The sequence below is a fragment of the Herpailurus yagouaroundi genome, unplaced genomic scaffold (assembly GCF_014898765.1).
Source record: "Herpailurus yagouaroundi ecotype Mexico unplaced genomic scaffold, PumYag 140, whole genome shotgun sequence".
NCBI classification, from domain to species: Eukaryota; Metazoa; Chordata; class Mammalia; order Carnivora; family Felidae; genus Herpailurus; species Herpailurus yagouaroundi.
In genome coordinates, this window is record NW_024412395.1 from 88,077,468 (window position 1) to 88,099,126 (window position 21,659).

The 21,659-nt window shown below is 34.1% G+C and overlaps 1 protein-coding gene and 1 pseudogene across 7 annotated transcripts in view; one reads left to right on the top strand and one right to left on the bottom strand.

Moving 5' to 3' along the window:
- KANSL1L (KAT8 regulatory NSL complex subunit 1 like) overlaps positions 1-21,659 on the bottom strand; it is a 133,838-nt gene that overhangs the window by 98,730 nt on the left and 13,449 nt on the right. For all 7 annotated transcript variants that reach the window (XM_040476113.1, XM_040476114.1, XM_040476116.1 and 4 more), the window contains one exon: positions 15,719-16,835. In XM_040476113.1, the coding sequence (XP_040332047.1) occupies positions 15,719-16,806 (1,088 nt within the window). In that variant the 5' untranslated portion in view covers positions 16,807-16,835. The remainder of the gene's footprint in view (positions 1-15,718; positions 16,836-21,659) is intronic.
- Positions 18,543-19,275, top strand: LOC121031006 (60S ribosomal protein L9-like; annotated as a pseudogene).

Consider the following 21,659-nt stretch of genomic DNA (forward strand, 5'->3'; position numbering starts at 1 on the left):
CAGATAAGCACATGGCTATTTCACTCAAAGTATATTAACACCTGTTATATCTCAAAATCAAGACATGTCTTATGTAAACAACTTACATGACCAATGATTTAACAGCTAATAAAACTTAGAACGTAAGTACTGACAACATAGCTGATACAACAACAAACCAGGAAGAATATGTGTATACCGAGTATCCTCTCTTCCCAATCAGCATATAAACCTGGCCTGCCAGACCACTAAGAACCCTGACTCCCTGCATTGAGTTGAACAAATCACAGACCACCACATGCTGATGATAAGGTGGGGTTCCTACTTCCAGTGAAAATCAGGGCAAAGACATCTGTGAGTGGAAACCACCGGAGGAATGAGACTAGTCATTCCCCAGGAAGGTAGCATATTCCTTCATTACCCAACCTTGCTTATTTGCAGTCACCACTTAACTTGCAGGGGAAAAAAAATGCAAGCTATTTAGATCAAGTGGTTTTGAGTACAATTTCTCTTGATACTAACTTCTTGTCGACATCATGAACCTACATCCCTGTTTTGATCTTGAAGTGTAGTTCCCAGAATAAGACAGAGCTTTCTAACATTACATCTTAAAATACCAAGATTAAAGAGAGACTTATATTACTTCTGTTTTAACATAAAGATTTTGTTACCTTACTGATAACAATGATAAAAAACTAGGATAAAAAATTAGAAAAGAAGATCCAATTGTGAAAAATTACAGTCCTAAGAAAAATAAGGTTTGTCCTGGGAAAAATACATTAAATTAGGCCAAACTTCTCTACTGGTGTTTGCTCACCCAGGAAGAGTTTATCTTTCCCTGGAATTTGATTCCTTTCAGACCAGGGTTTTGCAAACATTTTCTGTAAGGAGGGAGACAACTCTGCCATTATAGCATATAAGCAGCCATAAATTAATGGGTGTGATGGTGTTCCAATAAAACTATTCACAAAAATAGGAAATGGGTAATCCTGAAAACAAAGAACAAGGCTGGAGGATCACAATCCCAGATTTCAAGCTATACTACAAAGCTACAGAGAGCAAAACAGTACAGTTCTGGCACAAAAACAGACACATAGATCAACAGGACAAAATAGAGTTCATAAATAAACCCATGCTTATATGATCAATTAATCTATGACAACAGAGGAAAGAAAATACTATCAGTAAAAGATAGTCTCTTCAATAAATGATATTGGGGAAACTAGACAGCTACAGGCAATAGAATGAAACTGAACCATTTTCTTATACCATACACACAAAAAAACTCAAAATGGAATCAAAAATCCTAAATGTAAGACTGGAATTCATAAAACTCCTAAAAGAAAACATTTCTTGGCTACTTATCTTAACAACGTTTTTCTGGATATGTCTCCTCAGGCAAGGGTGACAAAAGCAAATATAGAGTATTGGGACTACATCAAACTAAAAACTTTTGCATAACAAAGGAAATCATCAACAAAACCAAAAAGGCAACCTACCAAATGGGAAAGGAAATGGTATATTTATGTTTTAAAATCCCTTGCATAACATCAAATATTGGCAACTAGGAACACATAAATAAAGGTAATAAATGAAATTTTAACTAATCCATAATACAGGGCCTTAAAGAAATACAAAAGCCAACTACCTGCTTTTCCACAACTGACAACAAAAAAATATATTCCAAGAATCTCTCTTAAGAGTTTTAAGCCACACAATAAGAATGAACCTAGGAGCAAAAATTAGATTAATTCCTACCCAAATGTACTGTTGCAGGTGGCCTCAAGGTAGTAGTCACTGAATTGAGGGAGAGTTGGATGGCCTGAGAAAAATAACTAATAAATTGATTAGTCTATAGGCTCAACAACTATGAACAAATGAAATCTTTGGTTGTGATATTTTCACATTTAACTGACTAGAGGCAAACAGAATGGAAATTCACCCTTTTGAGGAAACTCTAGTAGCATAAAACATCCTCTACCTGAGAAACCCAAACTTGCACTGACAAGAAGCAAAGTGGGAATGCAGTACAGCCTCCACTTAAAGGTATGCTCTCCAACATTAACTGCAGATATAGACACAAAGGATAATGGATAAGGAGTAAGTCCCAAAAAGCAAAGGCAAGAGACTATGAGAGACAAAGGACAAAGAAGCCTCTCTCAGAAAGGAAAATTAGGATTCTACCAAGACCTTGTTATACTTCTAGAGCAAGATGTCTTATTAATTATTGTAAGAACCTATCATGTGTATCTCATTTTCTTTACCCAGGAGTTTTTATTGTAGCTTTCCTGTCTCTATTACTACATACATAAAACAAGAGTGTAAGAGGGTTAGAAAATTGTCTATTTATAGGTCACCACATCATAAGGAATCAAATCTGTACCTGACTGAAAAGACACTACTCCACCTATTGAAAGTGACTTTGAATTGTCATCCTGAGGAGTGGAGGTTTTCTCTATGAGAAGGGAGTATATGGATATTTGGGTGGCCAAAGAGGCAAACTAAACAGACTGCTTATTTTCTCTCAACATCTATTCTCCTCTTTTTTGATAATAGAACCCTTTCAGTTTTAGCTGAGCTCATGGTAGCTCAGCAAGGTACTATATACTTCCCAGTCTTACTTGCAGTTAGGTGTATGTCATTAAGTCCCTAATAATCAGATTTGAGCCAAATCAATGCGTTACTTGACATTAAAAAATGATTGTGTGTGAAAATCAGATGAGCAACTGGTGAGTAAGTTTCAACAATGCAAGCAAGGGCAGCATCCTAGAGGCTGGCAAAGCCAACAGGTCCCTGGCAAAACCCTGTGAAACATACCACATACCTAATTCTTAACTATGAAATGAGAGAAAAATAGATTCTACACATTCATATTGAGGTCGTCTTGCTGTTTATGACACCTTAGCATATAACTTAACCAATGCACCCCTCCCTCAAAATTACTTTATGCTTTTAAGAATCATTTAGGTTAGCAAGCTCTCATTTAAAATGTTTATTATCTTTAAGAAGATTATGCCTCATTGACATACAAGTTAACAACGTTAATAATGTACCACCTAGTTGTATATACACACAGGAAAAATAAACAAGCAAACAAAAAAAATAAAGGAAAAAAACAGCTGTGGGGGCACCTGGGTGACTTGGTTGGTTAAGTGACCGACTCTTGATTTCGGTTCAGGTCATGATCTCACAAGCTCTGCATAGGGCTCCACGCTTGGGATTCTCTCTCTCCCTCTTTCTCTGCCCTTCCTCTACTCATGCTTTCTATCTCTCTCTCAAAATAAACAAACGAACATTTAAAAGAAAACAGCTGTGAACTCTAGGAAATTTTGGCATGGTGATAAACTAAGTTAAGGGGTGGGGTTTAGGATGTCCAAGGACAAACTGAGACTGGAACTAGAAAACACATTAGAAATGAAAGGGAACAAGAATAATCATAATATATTGTGCAATTCCGCCTAGAACTCTGGCAGAATCCAGTGTGTCAATTACCTAAACTGAAATTTTTAGTATTAGTTTAAAAGAATTCACATCAAACTGGCAAATTTAGGTTTGTTCCCCTACCATCTATTCACCCCTTCTCCCAGCCAAAGAGAGGAAGAGAGAAAGAAAAAAGGAGTATAGGGAATATTCATACATACTATCAATATAACCCCCTTTCTCTTATACAGAAAAAATTTTGAAAGCTAATGGCCTGCTAAATAGTTTTAACTGTGTTTTTAAAATCCTTGCATAAATCAAACATTGACAACCAAGAACATATAAGAAAATTAATAACTTTTTAAACTAATCAAAACATATATGCTAATGGAATAGTGTGAAGTCATGCCTGTCAGCATCTCAACAAGCACTGTGTGTGTGCGTGTGTGTATGCGCACGCGCATGTCTCTTTTGTTCAAGAAGCCAAGCCACCATGCACCACGTCCAAACTCTACAGTGCACAAGGGCCCAGCTGAAAGTACAAGCAGTGCTAAATCCAGCAAGAAGTCTACATTTTAAGGCTGTAATTACAAATCTAAATCTGCTCCGAGTTCTTGAAGAAGCACCTTTTTGTTTTGCACAAATATGGGCTAATGATGGCCCTACGAGCCACTATGATGGGCACTAAAAAAGAATTAGAAAAAAATGATCAAATACCCTTGTTACTCTAAAAGGGGACTACCACAAACCTATAATTGGGCGTAGGCATTTCTTCTACTGCTGAATAACCCATGTTCTGTAAAATAAAATTATCTGAACTTACAGAGAAAATAGAATTGGAGCCAGACCACTCAAAATCAATGGAATTTTAAAATCTGAGTTCTAACAAAATAGCAATCCTTATAAAAATATTAGTGTAGTTTTTTCCACTGGCATTTGTATCTACTAGAATAAGCCAGTCCACCCTTTAAAGCTTCATATCCTGGATCTCATATTTCTTTTGATGTGGGTTCTTAAAGACAATCACTTCTAATAGACACCAGTTTAATAAACATTAAAAATATCACTTAGAGATAGACTTCTTCATCAGTAATTTATTTTTAACACAAGGGAACGATCTTTGCAACTTCTGCAAAGCAACCTGCAATTTCCTCAGATCTTTTAACATAGTGGAATATATAGTAACTTTTAAGCCAATAAACCAGCAATTTACTGCACTGCAGGGTGGTACTTTTACAGAATTTTCAGCATTTTTCTTATACCATTAAGGTTTTCTCTCTTTAATTGTGAAAAAGTTTGCCCCTGCTCATTCCAAAACATTAATATGTTTTAAGTGGTTTGAAAAACACCCACACCAAATCCTTTATTATATTGACATCATTCCCCTATATGCCTAATGTTAAGTTTTTTAGAGAGAAGGAAAATCACAAAGGTGAGAAACAGATCTACATAAAGAGAGAAAGAACACTGGAGAATAAGTGAAGGTAAAATAGTAACTTTTATTTTTCTTACTCTTTTTTAAAAAAAAATTTAATGTTTATTTATTTTTGAAGGAGGGAAAGGGAGAGAGAGAGAGAGAGAGAGAGAGAGAGAGAGAGAGAGAGCGAGCAGAGGAGGGGCAGAGAAAGAGGGAGACACAGAATCCAAGGCAAGCTCCAGGCTCTGAGCTGTCAGCACAGAGTCTGAAACGGGGCCCCAACTCACAAACCGCGAGATCATAACCTGAGCCAAAGTTGGACGTTTGACCAACTTAGCCATCCAGGCGCCCCTTATTTTTCTTATTCTTAATGGATCTAACAGGTAACAAATCTGGTCCAAAATAATTATAGCAACAATTAGTTGATTATGAATGTGTCCATGCATGTGTGTATGCTTATATATGCCTATGTATGCTATGTATAAGTGAAATAAATGACAGAAGTGATACAAAAAAAAAAAAAGGGAAAAAATTAGGATTATTTTGTCATTATAAGGTACCTGCAGGTTTATTTAAAAGCAAAGTTGAATTAGCTGTAAATGTAACCTCTAAAAAGAGTTTTTTAAAGAGGGCACCTGGATGGCTCAGTCAGTTGAGCAACCAACTCTTGACTTAGTCTCAGGTCATCATCCCAGGGTCATGGGATCGAGCCCCATGGAAGGCTGTGCGCTGGCCATGGAGACTGCTTAAGATTGTCTCTCTCTTCTCCTCCCCGCCCTGCCCCTCTACCCTGCTTGCTCGCTCTAAAAAGAAAAAAATATAAATAAATAAATAAATAAATAAATAAATAAAGTATAATTGATATTCTAAGAAAGGAAAAAAAAAAGTGGAATCATATGTTTAGTTAAAACCACAAAAGGCATTAAAAATGTGGAAGACAAAAACAGGAGCAAACAACAAGGGCAACAAATAGAAAACAGTGACAAATATAGTAGATATTAATCTACTACATCAATAATAACTTTAAACATCAATGGTCTAACTATACCAATTAAAAGACAGTGATTGTCAGAGTGCATAAAAAAATGAGACCCAACTATATGTTATCTATAAGAAACCAACTTTAAATATAAAAACATATACAGATTAAAAGTAAAGAGATGGAGAAAGTTATGGTATGCTAACATTAATCAGAAGAAAGCAGGAGTAGCTATGTTAATTTCAGACAGCAGACTTCAGAACAAGGGAAGTTATCATGAATTACAGTATAATAAAAGGGTCTACATCCAAGAAGATAACAATCTTTAATGTGTATGTGACTAACAAAAAGAGCATCAAACTATCTGGGGCAAAACGGACAGAACAGCAAGGAGAAATAGGTGAATCCACTATTACAGTCGAAGACTATAAAACTCCCTCTATCAGAAATACACAGATCCAACAGGCAGAAAACCAGTAAGGATACAGCTGAACCATTCATTGACTAGACATAACTGACACTGACAGCCTACTTCATCTAACAACAGCGGATTATACGTTCTTCTCAAGTTAACAAGAAACATAAAAGAGGGGTGCCTGGCTGGCTCAGTTGGAAGAGAACGTGAATCTTGATCTCAGGTTGTAAATTTGAACCCCACATAATATGCAGAGATTACGTGAAAATAAAATCTCAAAACACACACGTGTGCACGCGCATGCACACACACACATACACACACACACCAAGGGACATAAAAGAGACCACATTCTGGGCCATAAAACAAACTTTAGTTAAAAAAAAAAATAGAAATCATGTAATGTCTGCTCTCAGACCACAATGGAATTAAATTAGAAATCAATAACAAACAGGAGTGCCTGGGTGGCTCAGTTGGAAGAGCATGCACCTTTTGATCTCAAGGTCATGAATTCAAGTCACACAACAAGTATGGAGATTACTAAAATTCAATTAATTAATTTAAAAAATAACTAACTGAAAAATCTCCAAATACTTGGAAATTAAATTACACAATTTTAACTAATGCATGGGACAAAGAAGAAATCTGAAGATAAATTTTAAAATACTATAAACTGAATGAAAATGCAAATACACGTCACCAAAATTTGTAGGATGCAGTGACAACAGTCCTTATGGGGAAGTGTAAGAGAAAGTTACACAAAACATAGCATTAAATGCATTATTGGAAAATTTTTTAAAAATCTAAAAACAATCATACAAGCTTCCACTTCAGGAACCCAGAAAAAGAAGAGCATATTAAACCCAAAAGTAACCAGAAAAAAGAAATAATAAAAACTAAAAAAAATCAATAAAACTGAAAATACAAAGTTGAAAAAAAATCAATGAAACCAAAAAATGGTTCTTTGAAAAGATCAATAAACTCAATAAGTCTTTAGCCAGACTAACTAGAAAAAAAGAGAGATGACACAAATTACTAATATTAGAAAGAGGAGACATCACCACAGATCCTATGGACACTCAAAGGATAATAAAGGAATATTATGAACAATTCTAAGTCCACAAATATGATAACCTAGGTGAAATGGCCAATTCCTTGAAATGCACAACTTGCCAAAACTCATACAAGAAGAAATAGACAGGAAGGTGGATGGGGGTGATGGATTAAACAGGCGATGGGAATTAAGGAGTGTACTTGTGATGATCACTGATTACTGAATGGAAGTGTTGAATCACTATATTGTACACTTGAAACTGTACATTAATTAACTAGATAACCTTAACAAAATACTCCTGGGTTTGATATAAATAAAATATGTAAATTTTTAAAAAAGGAAAAAAAAATAGACAACCTGAATAGGTCTATATCTATTAAAGAAAGTGAATCAATAATTAATAACCTTCCAAAAGAGAAAGTACCAAGCCCAAAGGGGTTCACTGGTAAATTCTACCAAAAATTTAAGGAAGAAATTTTACCAATTCTCTACAATCCCTTTCAAAAGATAGAAGGAGAGGGACCACTTCTTAACTCATTCTTTGGGGTCAGCATTACTCTAATACCAAAACCAAAGACATTATAAGAAAACTACAGATCATTTGTTTCATGGAGATAGGTGCAAAAATCCTCAACAAAATATTAGCAAATTAAATTCAACAATGTATAAAAAGACTTACATACCATGACCAAGTGGGATTTATGCCAGGTATGCAAGCCTAGCTCAACATTAAAAAATCAATTAATATAATTCATCATATCATTATATCAATAGATACACAGAAAGCATTTCACAAAATTCAACACCAATTCAGGATAAAAACTCTGTTATACTAAAAACAAATACAAATGAAAAACTCTCAAGTTAACTAGGAATAGAGAGAATTTCCTCAACCTAATAATCTACCAAAAACCTACAGCTACATTATATTTAATGGTGCAAAACCAGAAATTTTCCCACTAAGATTAAGAACAAGGAAATATATGCTCTCACTTCTCATTTTCAACATCACAGAAATCCTAGCTAATGCAATAAGAAAAAGAAATAACGGATACAAAGGTTTGTAAGGAAGAAATAAAACTTTTTGTTCATAGGTAACATGATTATCTATAGGACAAATCCAAAAGAATTACACACAAAAAACCCTGCAACTAATAATTACAGCAAGGTTGCAGGATACAAAGTAAATATACAGAAGTCAACTGCTTTCCTATCTATATACTAGCAATGTATAAGTGGAATTTGATTTAAAAACATATTACCATTTACATTAGCATGCCCATAAATAAAATACTTAGATATAAGTCTTATGAAATATGTGCAAGATCTATATGAGAAAAATTTCAAAACTCTGATGAAAGATATCAAAGAGCTAAATAAATAGATATTCCATGTTCAAAGACTCACTATTGGGGCATCTGGGTGGCTCAGTCGGTTAAGAGGCCGACTTTTGATATTGGCTCAGGTCTTGATCTCACCATTATGAGATAGGGCCCCGTGTCAGGCTCTGTGCTGAGTGTGAGGCCTGCTTGGGATTCTCTCTCTCACTTTCTCTCTGCCCCTCCCCTGCTCACTCACTCTCTCTCTCTCACTTTCTCTCTGCCCCTCCCCTGCTCACTCACTCTCTCTCTCTCACTTGCTCTCTCTCAATACTAAATAAACATTTAAAAAAAAAGGACTCAATATTGTCAATATGTCAGCTTTTTCCAACTCAATCTACAGATTCAATAAAATCCCAATCAATTCTTTTTATATCTTACTTCTAAACAATAACAAAATGGACAACCCAATTAAAAAACAGGCAAAGATCTGAACAGACACCTAACCAAAGAACATACAGATATGACAATAAGCATATAAAAAAATGTTCAACATCACATGTCATTAGGGAATTGCAAATTAAAACAACAGTAAGATACCATTACACACCTATTGAAATAACCAAAATGCAAAACACTAACATCAAACGCTTACAAAGATGTGGAGCAACAGCAATCTCATTCATTGATGGTTGGAAGGCAAAATGGTATAGCTACTTTGGAAGAGAGTTTGGCAACTTCTTACAAAATTAAACATACTCTTACCATATGATCCAGCAATTGCACTTCTTGGCATTTACCCAAATAAACTGAAAATTTATGTTCACACAAAAAAATATGCCCATAAATGTTTATGGAAGTTTTACTCATAATTTCTAAAACCTGGAAGTAACCAAGACATCTTCAACAGGTTTAATATAAGTAAATCATGGTATATCCAGACAAGAGAATATTATTTAGCACCAGAAAGAAATATGCTATCAAACCAGGAAAAGACAAAGAAAACTTAAATGCATATTATTAAAAGGCACTCTGAAAAGACTGCATACTGTATGATTCCAACTATATGACTCTAGAAAAGGCAAAACTATGGAGACAGTAAAAAGATTAGTGGCTGTCAGGGGTTGGAGGAGAGAAGGATAAATAGGCAGAACACGGAAGATATGTAGGGCAGTGTAACTATTCTGTATGATACTACAATGGTGGATATATGTCATATATATTTGTCCAACCCATAGAATGTATAACACCAAAAGTGAATCCTACTAATAAACTATGGACTTTTGGTAATAATGATATGTCTATACAGTACCGCTGTGGTAGGGGAGGTCAATAATAGGGGAGGTTACACATGTGAGGGGACAGGAGATATATGAGAACTCTCTATACTTTCTACTCAATTTTGCTGTTAACCTAAAACTGCTCTAAAATAAGATTAGTTTAAAAATATATAAAACAAGGAGTTTATTTTAATTGAAATATTACTTTCCTCAGTGCTGTCATAGACATATGGCAAGACATAAAGTATTTCTTCACCCTTTTGTAGCTATTACTCCATTTTGCAATTACACTTGAATTTCTGCTCTTCTGTCACAAACTGTCACTCAAGTATCATTACAATTTCTCTAGGATTGTTTTTCATTCAACTTTTTCTGCTTCCCATTCAAGTAAAATAAAAGAAAACCACACTTTTCTCATCTATTTCTGAAGTGTAGAGAATTTAAAAGGTAATAAATGCAAAACTAACTTGCCAACTTCACATTATACAAATATAAAGGTACTCTTATTTGCAATTTATTAATGAAATGTTGTTAGTCTCTTTACTCTCTGAATGTCAGACTGAGTTCATACTTCTATTTGTCCAATTTCTTGAAGGGAAATTCATCACCTGATTTTACCTCTTCTTGTCCTTTCCACTGACTGGTAAAATAGAAAGCACACACTATGAGTATACACTTCTCTAGGTCTGCAAGAAATTATTTATTTTTTTCAATCTAGAAAGGTTGACCTGACAGCTTCTAACTGAATAACAACAGTTCTCTCCTTTCCTGGTAAATGTCTAATTTTGAGTAAAAGAATTTCCTTATCAAGACTGCCAATTATCAAAGAAATTTGAATATATAGGGACTAATTTGGGGGAAACAAAGAGATTTTTCTCCCAACACCCAAGACAGCTGGGTGATTCAGTAGATACTGTCAGGTTTCCTCAAAAAAGACTTAACCATGTTTCTTCCTTTTTAACAACCTTGGAGGATCAGAATATGTCTGTGACAAAATCTGTGCATTTCCCCATATGCAACCTAGATGAAAGTAACTCATCATTATTTCCCAGAAGAAAATGCTAGCACTCTAAGGTTTTACCACCAGATGAGAGAGAACATAATTGTTGCTGAGTCTGTCAGTGACTCACCCATACCCCCTGACACTTACCAGTTCAGCACACAAAGACCTGACTTCCAAATGCCAGCACATGCATTTCTTTGACCCAGGGCTTTTCTGTTGTTGCCTGAGCTTGCTTTGTCACCAGAGTGGCAGAACAAAACGGCAGGGGAATTAACCTTCACCTAGTAACTGATGGGACTTGATGTATATAAATACTCCAACTTCCTCACCTCTCAAATGGGTTAACTCAGGCATGTATTTTACCATGGTTCCCCAAGTTTTTCATGGAATATTTAAGCTCCAGTCTCTTACAATAAATTACTCGATAAGACACTCTTTATTAGCTTTCAAATCCATGCCTTATTATGTATAGGTACTTTATAGTTAGTATTTCATCTAATCATCTCTAGAACTCTTTAAGGTAGGAATCTGATTCAAAGAGTTAAAAATAACATTAACGTTTGCTCAGGGTCACAGAGCAAGCCATGACTATTACACAGGAGGTCCAAAACCTGCACTCCTTCACCAAAGGAACAGAACATGGAAGGGGGCGGGGGGGGGGGGGTTCTATTCATATTATAAGGATTATATCTCAAACCTACAAAAACCATAAAATCATATTTTCTTTTCCAAAGGAAAACAGCTTTTAAAAAAATTTTCCAAAACACACTAGTCTCTCAACCAAAAGTTATTTTTAAGTTAATTAGTAATGTCATTATGAATTAATCTATTGCCCACCTTTTTTGGGGGGGGGGGAAGAAAAGGGTCAAGTCAAATACACAATGGAAATGGTAATGGCTACAGTGAGTGCTTTCCAATTTCCTAAAAATTATATTCCTTCACAGCTAAATTCCCTAATCAGAATGAAGGAATTTTCTTATCAGTACTTAAAAAAAAAATAGGAATAGAAGACATTTATAATAATATAATCCAAGATTTTTTTAAATAAATATAATTCATTTTACTTGTCAATCTTTAAATCACAAATGTTAAATATTATAATAAAATACTTTTAAATGTACATATTTTGTCATGCTGTATTTCATTTATTCATTCACTGCATAACCACTCATGCTGGTTCTCAGATGTATAAGATACATCTTGTGGCCAGTTTCGTACTAGAGAAAAAGGAAGGGGGTGGGGGGACAAAGTAAAAATAAACTACAGAATGGATGGAGAAAAGACAAACATATGGAGAAAAATTTCATAGACTGCCAACCTCAATTTTTGTATCTTTAAAACTACATTTCCAAATATAGAAAAATTCATTTAATTAACAAATACAAAAAAAAAAACACTAAAAAGTAGACAATGCTAGGCAGTGAATATACAATGACATCAAAAGTAATATTTGCCCTTAAGTTACTTAAAATTAAGTTGAAGTAAACTTTAGTATTTGCCACTGTAGACCTCATGATTAAATTCAGAAGTCTATTCATATTCAGTAGAGATAATGAAAATGTAATTGTATTAGCACTACTTAAAATTTAGGTCCACAAAATGCATTTTTAAATGTATTTTATGTTTAAGGTTTAACTTGAGCTTCATTCATTAAAAACATTCATCTACATTTGAAACGTGAATTTCCAGAAATACACAGTAAATAACAAAAATAAATTAAAAAAAATAAAAGTAGACTAAAAAAACTTATTAGGACAAATGTGTTAAATTATTAAATGAATTTAACCTGTAAAAGAACTCCAATTTAAAAAAACAGAAATCATTTTTATATTCACATCGAAAGATACAAATAATTAAGTTTGCGTTATTCTCAAAATTCAGTCAGCATCAAAATTAATAAAATGTTGAAAAACAATATTTCCCACATTATTAGCATTAGTAAAAATATTCAAAGCAAAGTTAATATCCAATTTGGGGGGAAATACATAAAATCAAGAAATGCAAATAGAGTTCAAATAGCAAAAAAGAACAAAGAAACCTAAACAATTATCAAATAATTCAGTGACTTAAAGAAGTCAAAGTTGTTATAAAATTTAGTATTAATGATTTGAATCGATCAGATGAATATAACCTGAGAATGAAGTGGATCTGAACTCTAGAAATATAGATATTTCTAGAAATACAGAAATATCTAGAAATATCTAGAAATATAGATATGAGCTTTAATAACCAAGGCATCTTAATATAAATGGCCAATAATGCAAGAGGCTTGAAGTATATCTTAAAGAATATTAAACTTCTTAGATTCACTATTTTCTAAAATATATGTGTAGTGTCCTTGAGCCTTTCCAAGCTGATTATAGGAAAAAGAAAGAATGAGAAGAAATAAACTTTCCAAGCCTGAACCCAATTTTTTTCCAGGCTACTTTACTTCAATTTTCCTTAATAAACTGGCAAAGTTGAGAAGAAAATAAAACGAGATGTATATTGCTTGATGCTCTGTATAAAAAATCTTTTAATAGTTTGAATATCCCTATTCCTGAATGTTTTATACAAGTGTCTAAACTTAGTGTTCTCTGACTAAAGGAAGAAAGGCAAATCTTAAAATATCTTGACCAATCAGTAATTATATGCTTAATATATATGAGATTTTTTTTTTAAGTTTAAAATGTGGTTTTCAGGGATGCCTTGCTGGCTCAGTACAGCATGCAACTCTTGATCTCAGGTTCATGAGTTTGAGCCCCATGTTGGACATAGAGATGACTTAAAAATAGACAGACGGATAGATAGATAGATAAGTAAAAACACAATAAAATGTGGTTTCCATTCTTACTATGTGTTGGGTTATTAAGACTAACATAACTTAGCAAATCATATAGAACAAAATAGGACATAATGATAAACTATATGGCAGATCAAGTACTATAGGAGATCAATGAAAGAAAATCTTAAAGTCAGAACAGTCTAGGAAGACATTATTTTCTGATTTTTGTTTCCAACTTAAAAGAGACAAACTTGCCCATTAGCTGTCTACAACAACAGAAAAGTAATTAATTTACTAAGTTTACCTACTAAATTTTAGTAAATTGAATTACTTTAAAAGCATTATAAATATGTATATATATAAATTGGTAAACTTCTGGACTTCTTTCAGAACTCATGTACTTAATAATTTCTGTGGCTCTAAGATCAATGAATGATACACTGACAAAGTTGCACAGTCCAATAGCAAGAACAGTGGTTTTAAGTCTCATATACATGGACAAGAATCCTAGTTCCATCAATTATTTGGCTTTTTGACCATGGGTAAGTTGCTTAACCATGCTGAGACTGTTTCTTCTTAAGTAAGATAAAGATAACAACAGTCACTTCCAATGGTTGTTGAAAGGATTAAATAATACAAGATATGTAAACAGCACAATGCCAGTCATGTGCTTAATATTAACTCCCACATTCAAACACATTTCAAATATAGTGATAACAGAACACCAAAAGACTGAAATGCTCTCTTTGTTTTACATTTTATTCTTCACCATAGAAACTGATATACTTTCTATTTATTAGTAAAAATTAATGTATTCAGCTTCTAATTCTGTAATGACTCTCATTCATCTCTGAGAATTTGATAAAAATGATGGACTTCTTCCTCCCAAAATACCACATATGCACAGCATTTCACATCAATTTAGGGACATTAACAGATTCTGTGAAAGCTAGATTGAAAATCATGTTCTATCTAGCAATTTAAAAAAACTTAATTCAAATTAAGTAAAATTTTAAAATTCAGTTCCTCAGTTGCACTGGCCACATTTAAGTGCTCAATAGCCACATAAGGCTATTTGATAACACAGATATAGAACATTTCTATCATCTCAGAAACTTCTATCAGATAGGGCTGTTCTGGAATATTAACACAGTGTGATATATAAAAAACTATTTTACCTCTGTGTTTGTTTGGTTTTAAATATTTGGATACCTCTCTTTAAAGCAGATCCTCAAGAGTGTAGAGACTATGAATATTTTGCCCGCAAATAAATCTTCCAGGTCCAGAACATAGTAAGTATTCAATCTAATAGCTCACACTATAATTGACTAAACTGGTAAAGACCAGAGCTGAAAGGTGGGAACTCAAGGAGTACACAAATGTTGTAATTTTTTTTTTTTTTAAATGGGGAGGCGGCTGGGTGACTCAGTTAAGCATCCAACTTTTGATTTCGGCTCAAGTCATGATCTCACAGTCATGAATTCAAACCCCATGTGGGGCTCCACACTCAGTGTGGAGCCGGCTTAAGATTCTGTCCCTCTCCCTCTGCTCCTACCCCACTTGTATTCCCTCCCTCTCTCCCTCTCTGCCTCTCTCTCTCTCTCAACAATAAATAAATAGTTCCCAACTTAAAAATACACACACAGACACACACAAAAAGGAGATCAATTTACATATACTCTCAACTAATAAACTCCTAAAGTCAATGAGGGCTCCCTGCATGCAGACTGAAGTTTTTAATTTTGACTATACGTATTGGCTAAAATATGCAAAATTTTCAGCCTTGTCTATAGCCTATTCTATTCAAGAATAGGAAAGATGTTTACTTTTAGCTAAAGAGCTTACATTACTCCTATATGGATTTTTCCTAGATAGAGCAGTTGAGTAACTCATTTTTAAACAGTATGTATATATTCATACATAGTTCAACAAACAAAACATTTTAAAAATTCACCAAAGTTTTATAACTTAAAGATTATGGCACTAAAGTTTTAGAAAACTTATTTCCACTTAACGTATCTTGAAATCAAGACAAAATCGCTGCTATACACAGAACAGTAAAAGGTCTAAGAGTAATTTTGCACTTACACTGCCACATTTTTTCTAATGGTATATTCATCCAAATCATCATCAGAGCTGCTATCAGTTGCGTCAGAATCCAGACCTTCTTCAACATGAGACAACAGCCCTGTAGCGGACAGTGCAAATCTTTGGATTTCTGCAGCTGTACACCGTGCAAAGCCATTTTTTGTATCACTCCACAATTTATTCTCTGCAGTAAACATGCTGACTTCTGGCTTAATTTCAGTGCATTTAGGTAAACTGCTATCCAAAATTGTGGTAGGTTCATGAAAGAACTTCATTTGGGGGAGTTGATGTTTCATAGAAAATTTCATTTGTTGACCATAGTGCTTAACAACATGCTTTGCCAGGAGCATCTGCAAATGTTTCTGAGTTCTTCTAGCCTGGCTAAGTAAAATTTTCTGTTTACTTACACAATGAAGTAAACGAGCATTCACTTCTTCCTCTTTTTCAGCAGCTGAGAAACCAACAGGCACATTTGAGTGGCCAGGCCCACTTTTCTTTTGAGCACAGTGCAATAAACCTTTTTTAACTTCAGCATCAGTAACTTTATCCAAAAGTGCATTCTTTTGGTACCATTTACAGTTTTGTAGTTGTACTTTATCTACATTAATGTCTTTGGTTGTATTTGAATCCAAAATAATTTGTACATCTGTCATGCACTGGCTTGTGGTATCTGACAGAGGTTCCTTTTTGATGAACTCTTCAGAATGAGAATGACAGATTTTACTAAGCTGAATGTTGCTGCCATTACACAGTATGTTTTTCAGCTTACTGCAATTAGGTTCCCCTAATTTCCTTTGTTTGTAATTTTCATTGTATTTATTTAATGTAGAATTTGAACTCATTAAAAGAACCGTCTGATAATGTTTTGACGACTGAGAGGAGCCAAAATGTTTTAAATTCACAAAGTTAGTGTTAAGAGTAGGTTCAGGAGTTGGAAATCCCAGCATCTGAGACAAAGTGTCTTCCTTTAACTTTTCATCTGCAGTTCTTGGACTTTCCATGCATAGCATCTTGTCAGACTCCATGGTACTTGGTAAAGATGAAAAGCAGATACCCTTTGTTGCTGCCTCCCTCAGAGCTGGGGTCATGGCGAATCCTGCAGATAATTGCTGGAAACCTAAAATAATGTAAAAATAAATGATCAAATATCTAGAAAAAAAGTTTATGCTTACACTTTTTCCAAGGGCAACATTTTCAATGTTTCTGATTAAAATGTAAATGAAACCAAATTCCTGCTTTATTTCCCAACGCCTAATAATATCTCTGTTCTTTCCTAATTCATAACGAATTCAACAAAGACTAAACTATTCTTCACTCTGACTGTGGGCCCAATTCCAAAAACTCCAATTAAGGTTGCACATTACCTAGCACGTGTTAGACAAATGCTTGTGGATGTGCCTCAGGACTCCTTTTTCCTTTCCTTTTTTTTTTTTTTTTTTTTTGAGACAATGCTTAGTGAAAGGCAAAAGAAAAAAATTCCAACCTGGAATTGGGGAATTATATTTGAAAATGTAACTTAATCTCATATTTTCTGCCAAAGTAAGAATGACTTATCTTTCTAAAATATAGTAAGTTGCTCAAAACATCCATTTCTCACCTTAAATTTCATAATCTGAACAGTATAAATATTAACTAAAGCTCAATGTTAAAAGATGTAAGTAACTGAACTAGAAATTAAAAAGTATATAATTTCACAACTGTTAAATATAATATGAGAGCAAAAACTTGCTTGATAAGCAATGTGCAAAATTTTTCTGAAAAAGCATCTGTAATAATTTTTTTCTCTTTTCACAATGTAGTCATCAGTTATCATTATAAAAGCTGTTACTCCTGCCTGGAAAATAGTGGGGGCTGTAACAGATAACTACTAAAGATTAATCCTATAATTAAACAAATTTCATTGTATTTTATCAAAAGAAAAAGTGTATATACCATACAGTCTGATTCATTAAAAAAGTTAATCCTATACCATTGAAAATTATGAAGACTGAATAGTGAAAAAAGTTGTATATCATTAAAAATTACGAGTTTTATAAGATACTGTGCAATGATACTAAATAAGTTTTGTTTCAACGCATGACAGTTAATAGTCATTTAAATGGCCACACTCTCATAGCGTATGTCCCCAGGTGCTAGCTGTTAACTCTATACCCTCATTCCTATAGAAAAACACAAAACCAAAAGGGGATTCTTTGCAAAGACTAGCAAATATGCTCAAAGGTAAAAGAGCATGAAAGTTTCAATGCAGTTAAAAAAAATTCTTAAAAAGCAAGTTATAGTCTAGGAGAATATATTGGCAACATATATAATAGAAAATAATTTGTATCCAAAATACATAAAGGACTCCTACAAATGAGGAAACTAGTTAGACACTTCACAGGTGACATCCAAATGGTCATTAAACACATACTCAATCTCACTAGTAATGAAGGAATTATAGATTAATAAAGCAAGAGAACAGTTTCCCAATCACTAAATTTAAAATAATGTTTTAAATCTAAAATATCACTTATTATGACAATGTGGGTAAATAAGATTTCTCACATCTATTTGGACTATAAGTTAACTCTAAATTTGACATTAATTTGGAAAATGTATTTGTCACAAGTGCACAAGACAGCAGTGTTTGTAACAGCAAAATATTCTTTCAAAGCAACCTAGATATCTAGCAATAAGAGGATGCATAATAAAGCACAATGGAATACTATACAGCAACTAAAAAGAATGATCTTTATATATATATATATATATATATCAATATGCACAAATCTAAGACTATAAAGTTAAAAAGAATGGTACAGTATATGCTACCAAATAAATACAATACAAACACAAGCTCTCTTTGCTAGAACTACTGTGAGAATGAGAATCATTCTCAGTAATCAAACTGTCGACTTTCAAGAAAATGTTGATGTCATTCTGAAGAGACGCACTGTTATTGTAAAGGGTCCCAGAGGAACCCTGCAAAGGAATTTCAATTACCTCAATGTAGAACTAAGTCTCCTTGACAAGAAAAAGAGGTTCCGAGCTGACAAATGGTGGAGAAACAGAACTGGCTACTATTCCCACTATCTATAGCCATAATCAAGGGCATTACACTGGCTTCCGAGATGAGATCTGTGTATTCTCACTTCCCCATCAACACTGTTAGTTATAAAAATGGTTCTTTTGTTGAAATCCAAAATTTCTTGGGTGAAAATACTTCCACAGGATTTGGATGAGACCAGGTGCTGCTTGTTCAGTATCTCAAGCCAAGATAGATGAGTTAATTCTTGAAGAAAATGACACTGAACTTGTATCAAATGCAGCTGCTTTGATTCAACAAGCTACAACAATTAAAAACAAAGCTATCAAAAAAATTCTTGGATGGCATCTATGTTTCTGAAAAAGGAACATTTCAGCAGGCTGATAAATAAGATCTAAGTTGTCCAGCTATGGAAACAGCAAGATGCCAGATGTATTTTAGACTTGAGGTATTTTAACTTTTTTTTAAGTTTTTTCATTTATGAGAGACAGAGACAGAGCCTGAGTGGGGGAGGAACAGAGAGAGACAGGGAGACACAGAATCCGAAGCAGGCTCCAGGCTCTGAGCTATCAGCACAGAGCTTAACGTGGGGCTCGAACTCATGAACTGTGAGATCATGACCTGAGCCAAAATCAGACGCTTAACTGACTGAGCCACCCAGGCGCCCCTGAGAGATTTTAAAAATACAATAAAACCTGCATTGATATGGGGGGGAAAAATACAAACACAAGACCACACCATATATATGTGTGTGCGTGTTTATGTGTTTACAAAAATAAAAAATGAACCAGAAAAATGCCCACCAAATCTGTGAATATCTGTGAGCTGCACATCAGATAACTTCCATGAAACAGAACTAAAAGTGGTAGTTTAAGAGGAGTTGAGTTTCAACTACAAACTTTAGTACTGGTAGGAAAATGACTTAAATGCAAAATGAACAAATGTTATTGGTTGTTAATTCTATGTGATAAAAATATAGATGTTTGGGGGCACCTGGCTGGCTCAGTCAATACAGCATGCAACTCTTGATCTCAAGGTTGTGAGTTCAAGCCCCACATTGCATGTAGAGATTACTTTAAAAATAGAGAGATGTTTGCTCTTTTTATATTTTTCTGTGTAATGTCTCAAAAAAATGTAGACATTCTTCTCTCCCCAAAGTCTATTTTTAGTTTCTAATTTTATAAGAAATATTCTATTATATTCTAATCTATAAACATCTACAATAGTATTTAGATAACTACACTGCTCTCTAAGGAAAACTGTGTTAATCACAGATGAGGTAGTCATATTCAAAAGGTCCTATACTCTATCCCCTCCCTCCCCACCTTCTCTCTCTCACTTTGAACAAGGTGCTAGAAACAGAATTAAAGTGACTAGTAGCAGAGGCAGAAGGTAAAATGTCATGAGGCAGCAGAGTTCATCTTAGGCCCTTGATAAACTAAATATAAGGGGAACTAAAAATAAGAGGTAAAAAAATAAAGACATTAATAGTTAAGAAGTAGAGCTGGTAGCAAAAAAAAAAAAAAGAAAGAAAGAAAGAAAGAAAGAAAGAAAGAAAGAAAGAAAGAAAGAAAGAAAAAATGCAGATTTAGACTGGCTAAGACACATTTATGGTATAGAACTAGAATAAAACACACACAAAAAAAACTCTGGTGAGATCTCTAGGGCTTACTTGGTAATATCTACCAGTTTCTAAAATGATCTTAATAATCCCCATCTCCTGGTATTCATGCCCTTTCTATTGGAGTATGGACTGGATTTAGTGACTTGCTTCTAGCAAACAGAATGCAGGAGAGGTGACGGGATAGCACTTCTGAGATTAGGTTACAAAGGGACTGTGGCTTTCATCTTGTCACCCTCATTCTGGAATGCCAGCTTCCATGCTGTGAACTGGGAAGACCCACATGGCAAAGGACTAATGTCTCCAGCAACAACTACCTAAAGCCTGCCAAAAGTTATGTCAGTGTTCTGAGAGACAGATCCTTCCCTACTCAAGCCTTCAGATGACAGAAGACCCAGCCAACACACGGAATGCAGCCATGTGCAAAATCTTGAGCCGGAAGCACCCAGCTAGGCCATGCTTAGATTCCTGATGCACAGAAGCTGTGAAATAGACATTAAATTGTTACAAAGCAATAGGTAACTAATACACTTGGATATTAAGACTTTTGGGTTCTAGTCTCTGGAAGCCCCATCCATATCACAGTTACCATTCTAGGATTTCCATAAAGTGCTTCTATATTCTATTCCCAAGCATATCCTTATAAAATTCCCAGCCTAAAGCCTTTCTACTTTGCATCTAAACGAAACTCCTAAAAATAGATGTCTCCTGTAAATAAGAGATTAAACTGTGTTTGTATAGTTTTTTTTTTTTTTAATGTGATGTATCATACTGATTGATTTGCAAACATTGAACTATCCTTGCATCCCTGGAATAAATCTCACTTAATATTTAGTTTTATCATGAAACATAAGTGCATTTAATCTAATTTTAAATTATTAAATATGCGATCATTACATATTAACAGTGTATCCTGATTATCCTAAACTTTACCACTTCTGACTTCCTCCATATTACATAAACTACATTTACCACTAATATTTCTAAGGATCTATGAAGGCTTGGATTTTTGACTATTTTCTTAACTACAGGCATCCCTCATTTTATCATACTTCACTTTATTACACTTCACAGATTGTGCATCTTTTACAAAGTGAATGTTTGTGGTAACCCCACATCAAGCAAATCTACCGATGCCATTTTTTCAACAGCATATGCTCACTTCATGTCTATGTCACATTTTCATTATTCTCACAATATTTCAATTCTCACAATATTTTCATTATTATTATATATGTAATGGTTATCTTGATTGGTGATTATGACTCACTGAAAGCTCAGATAACAGTTTTCAG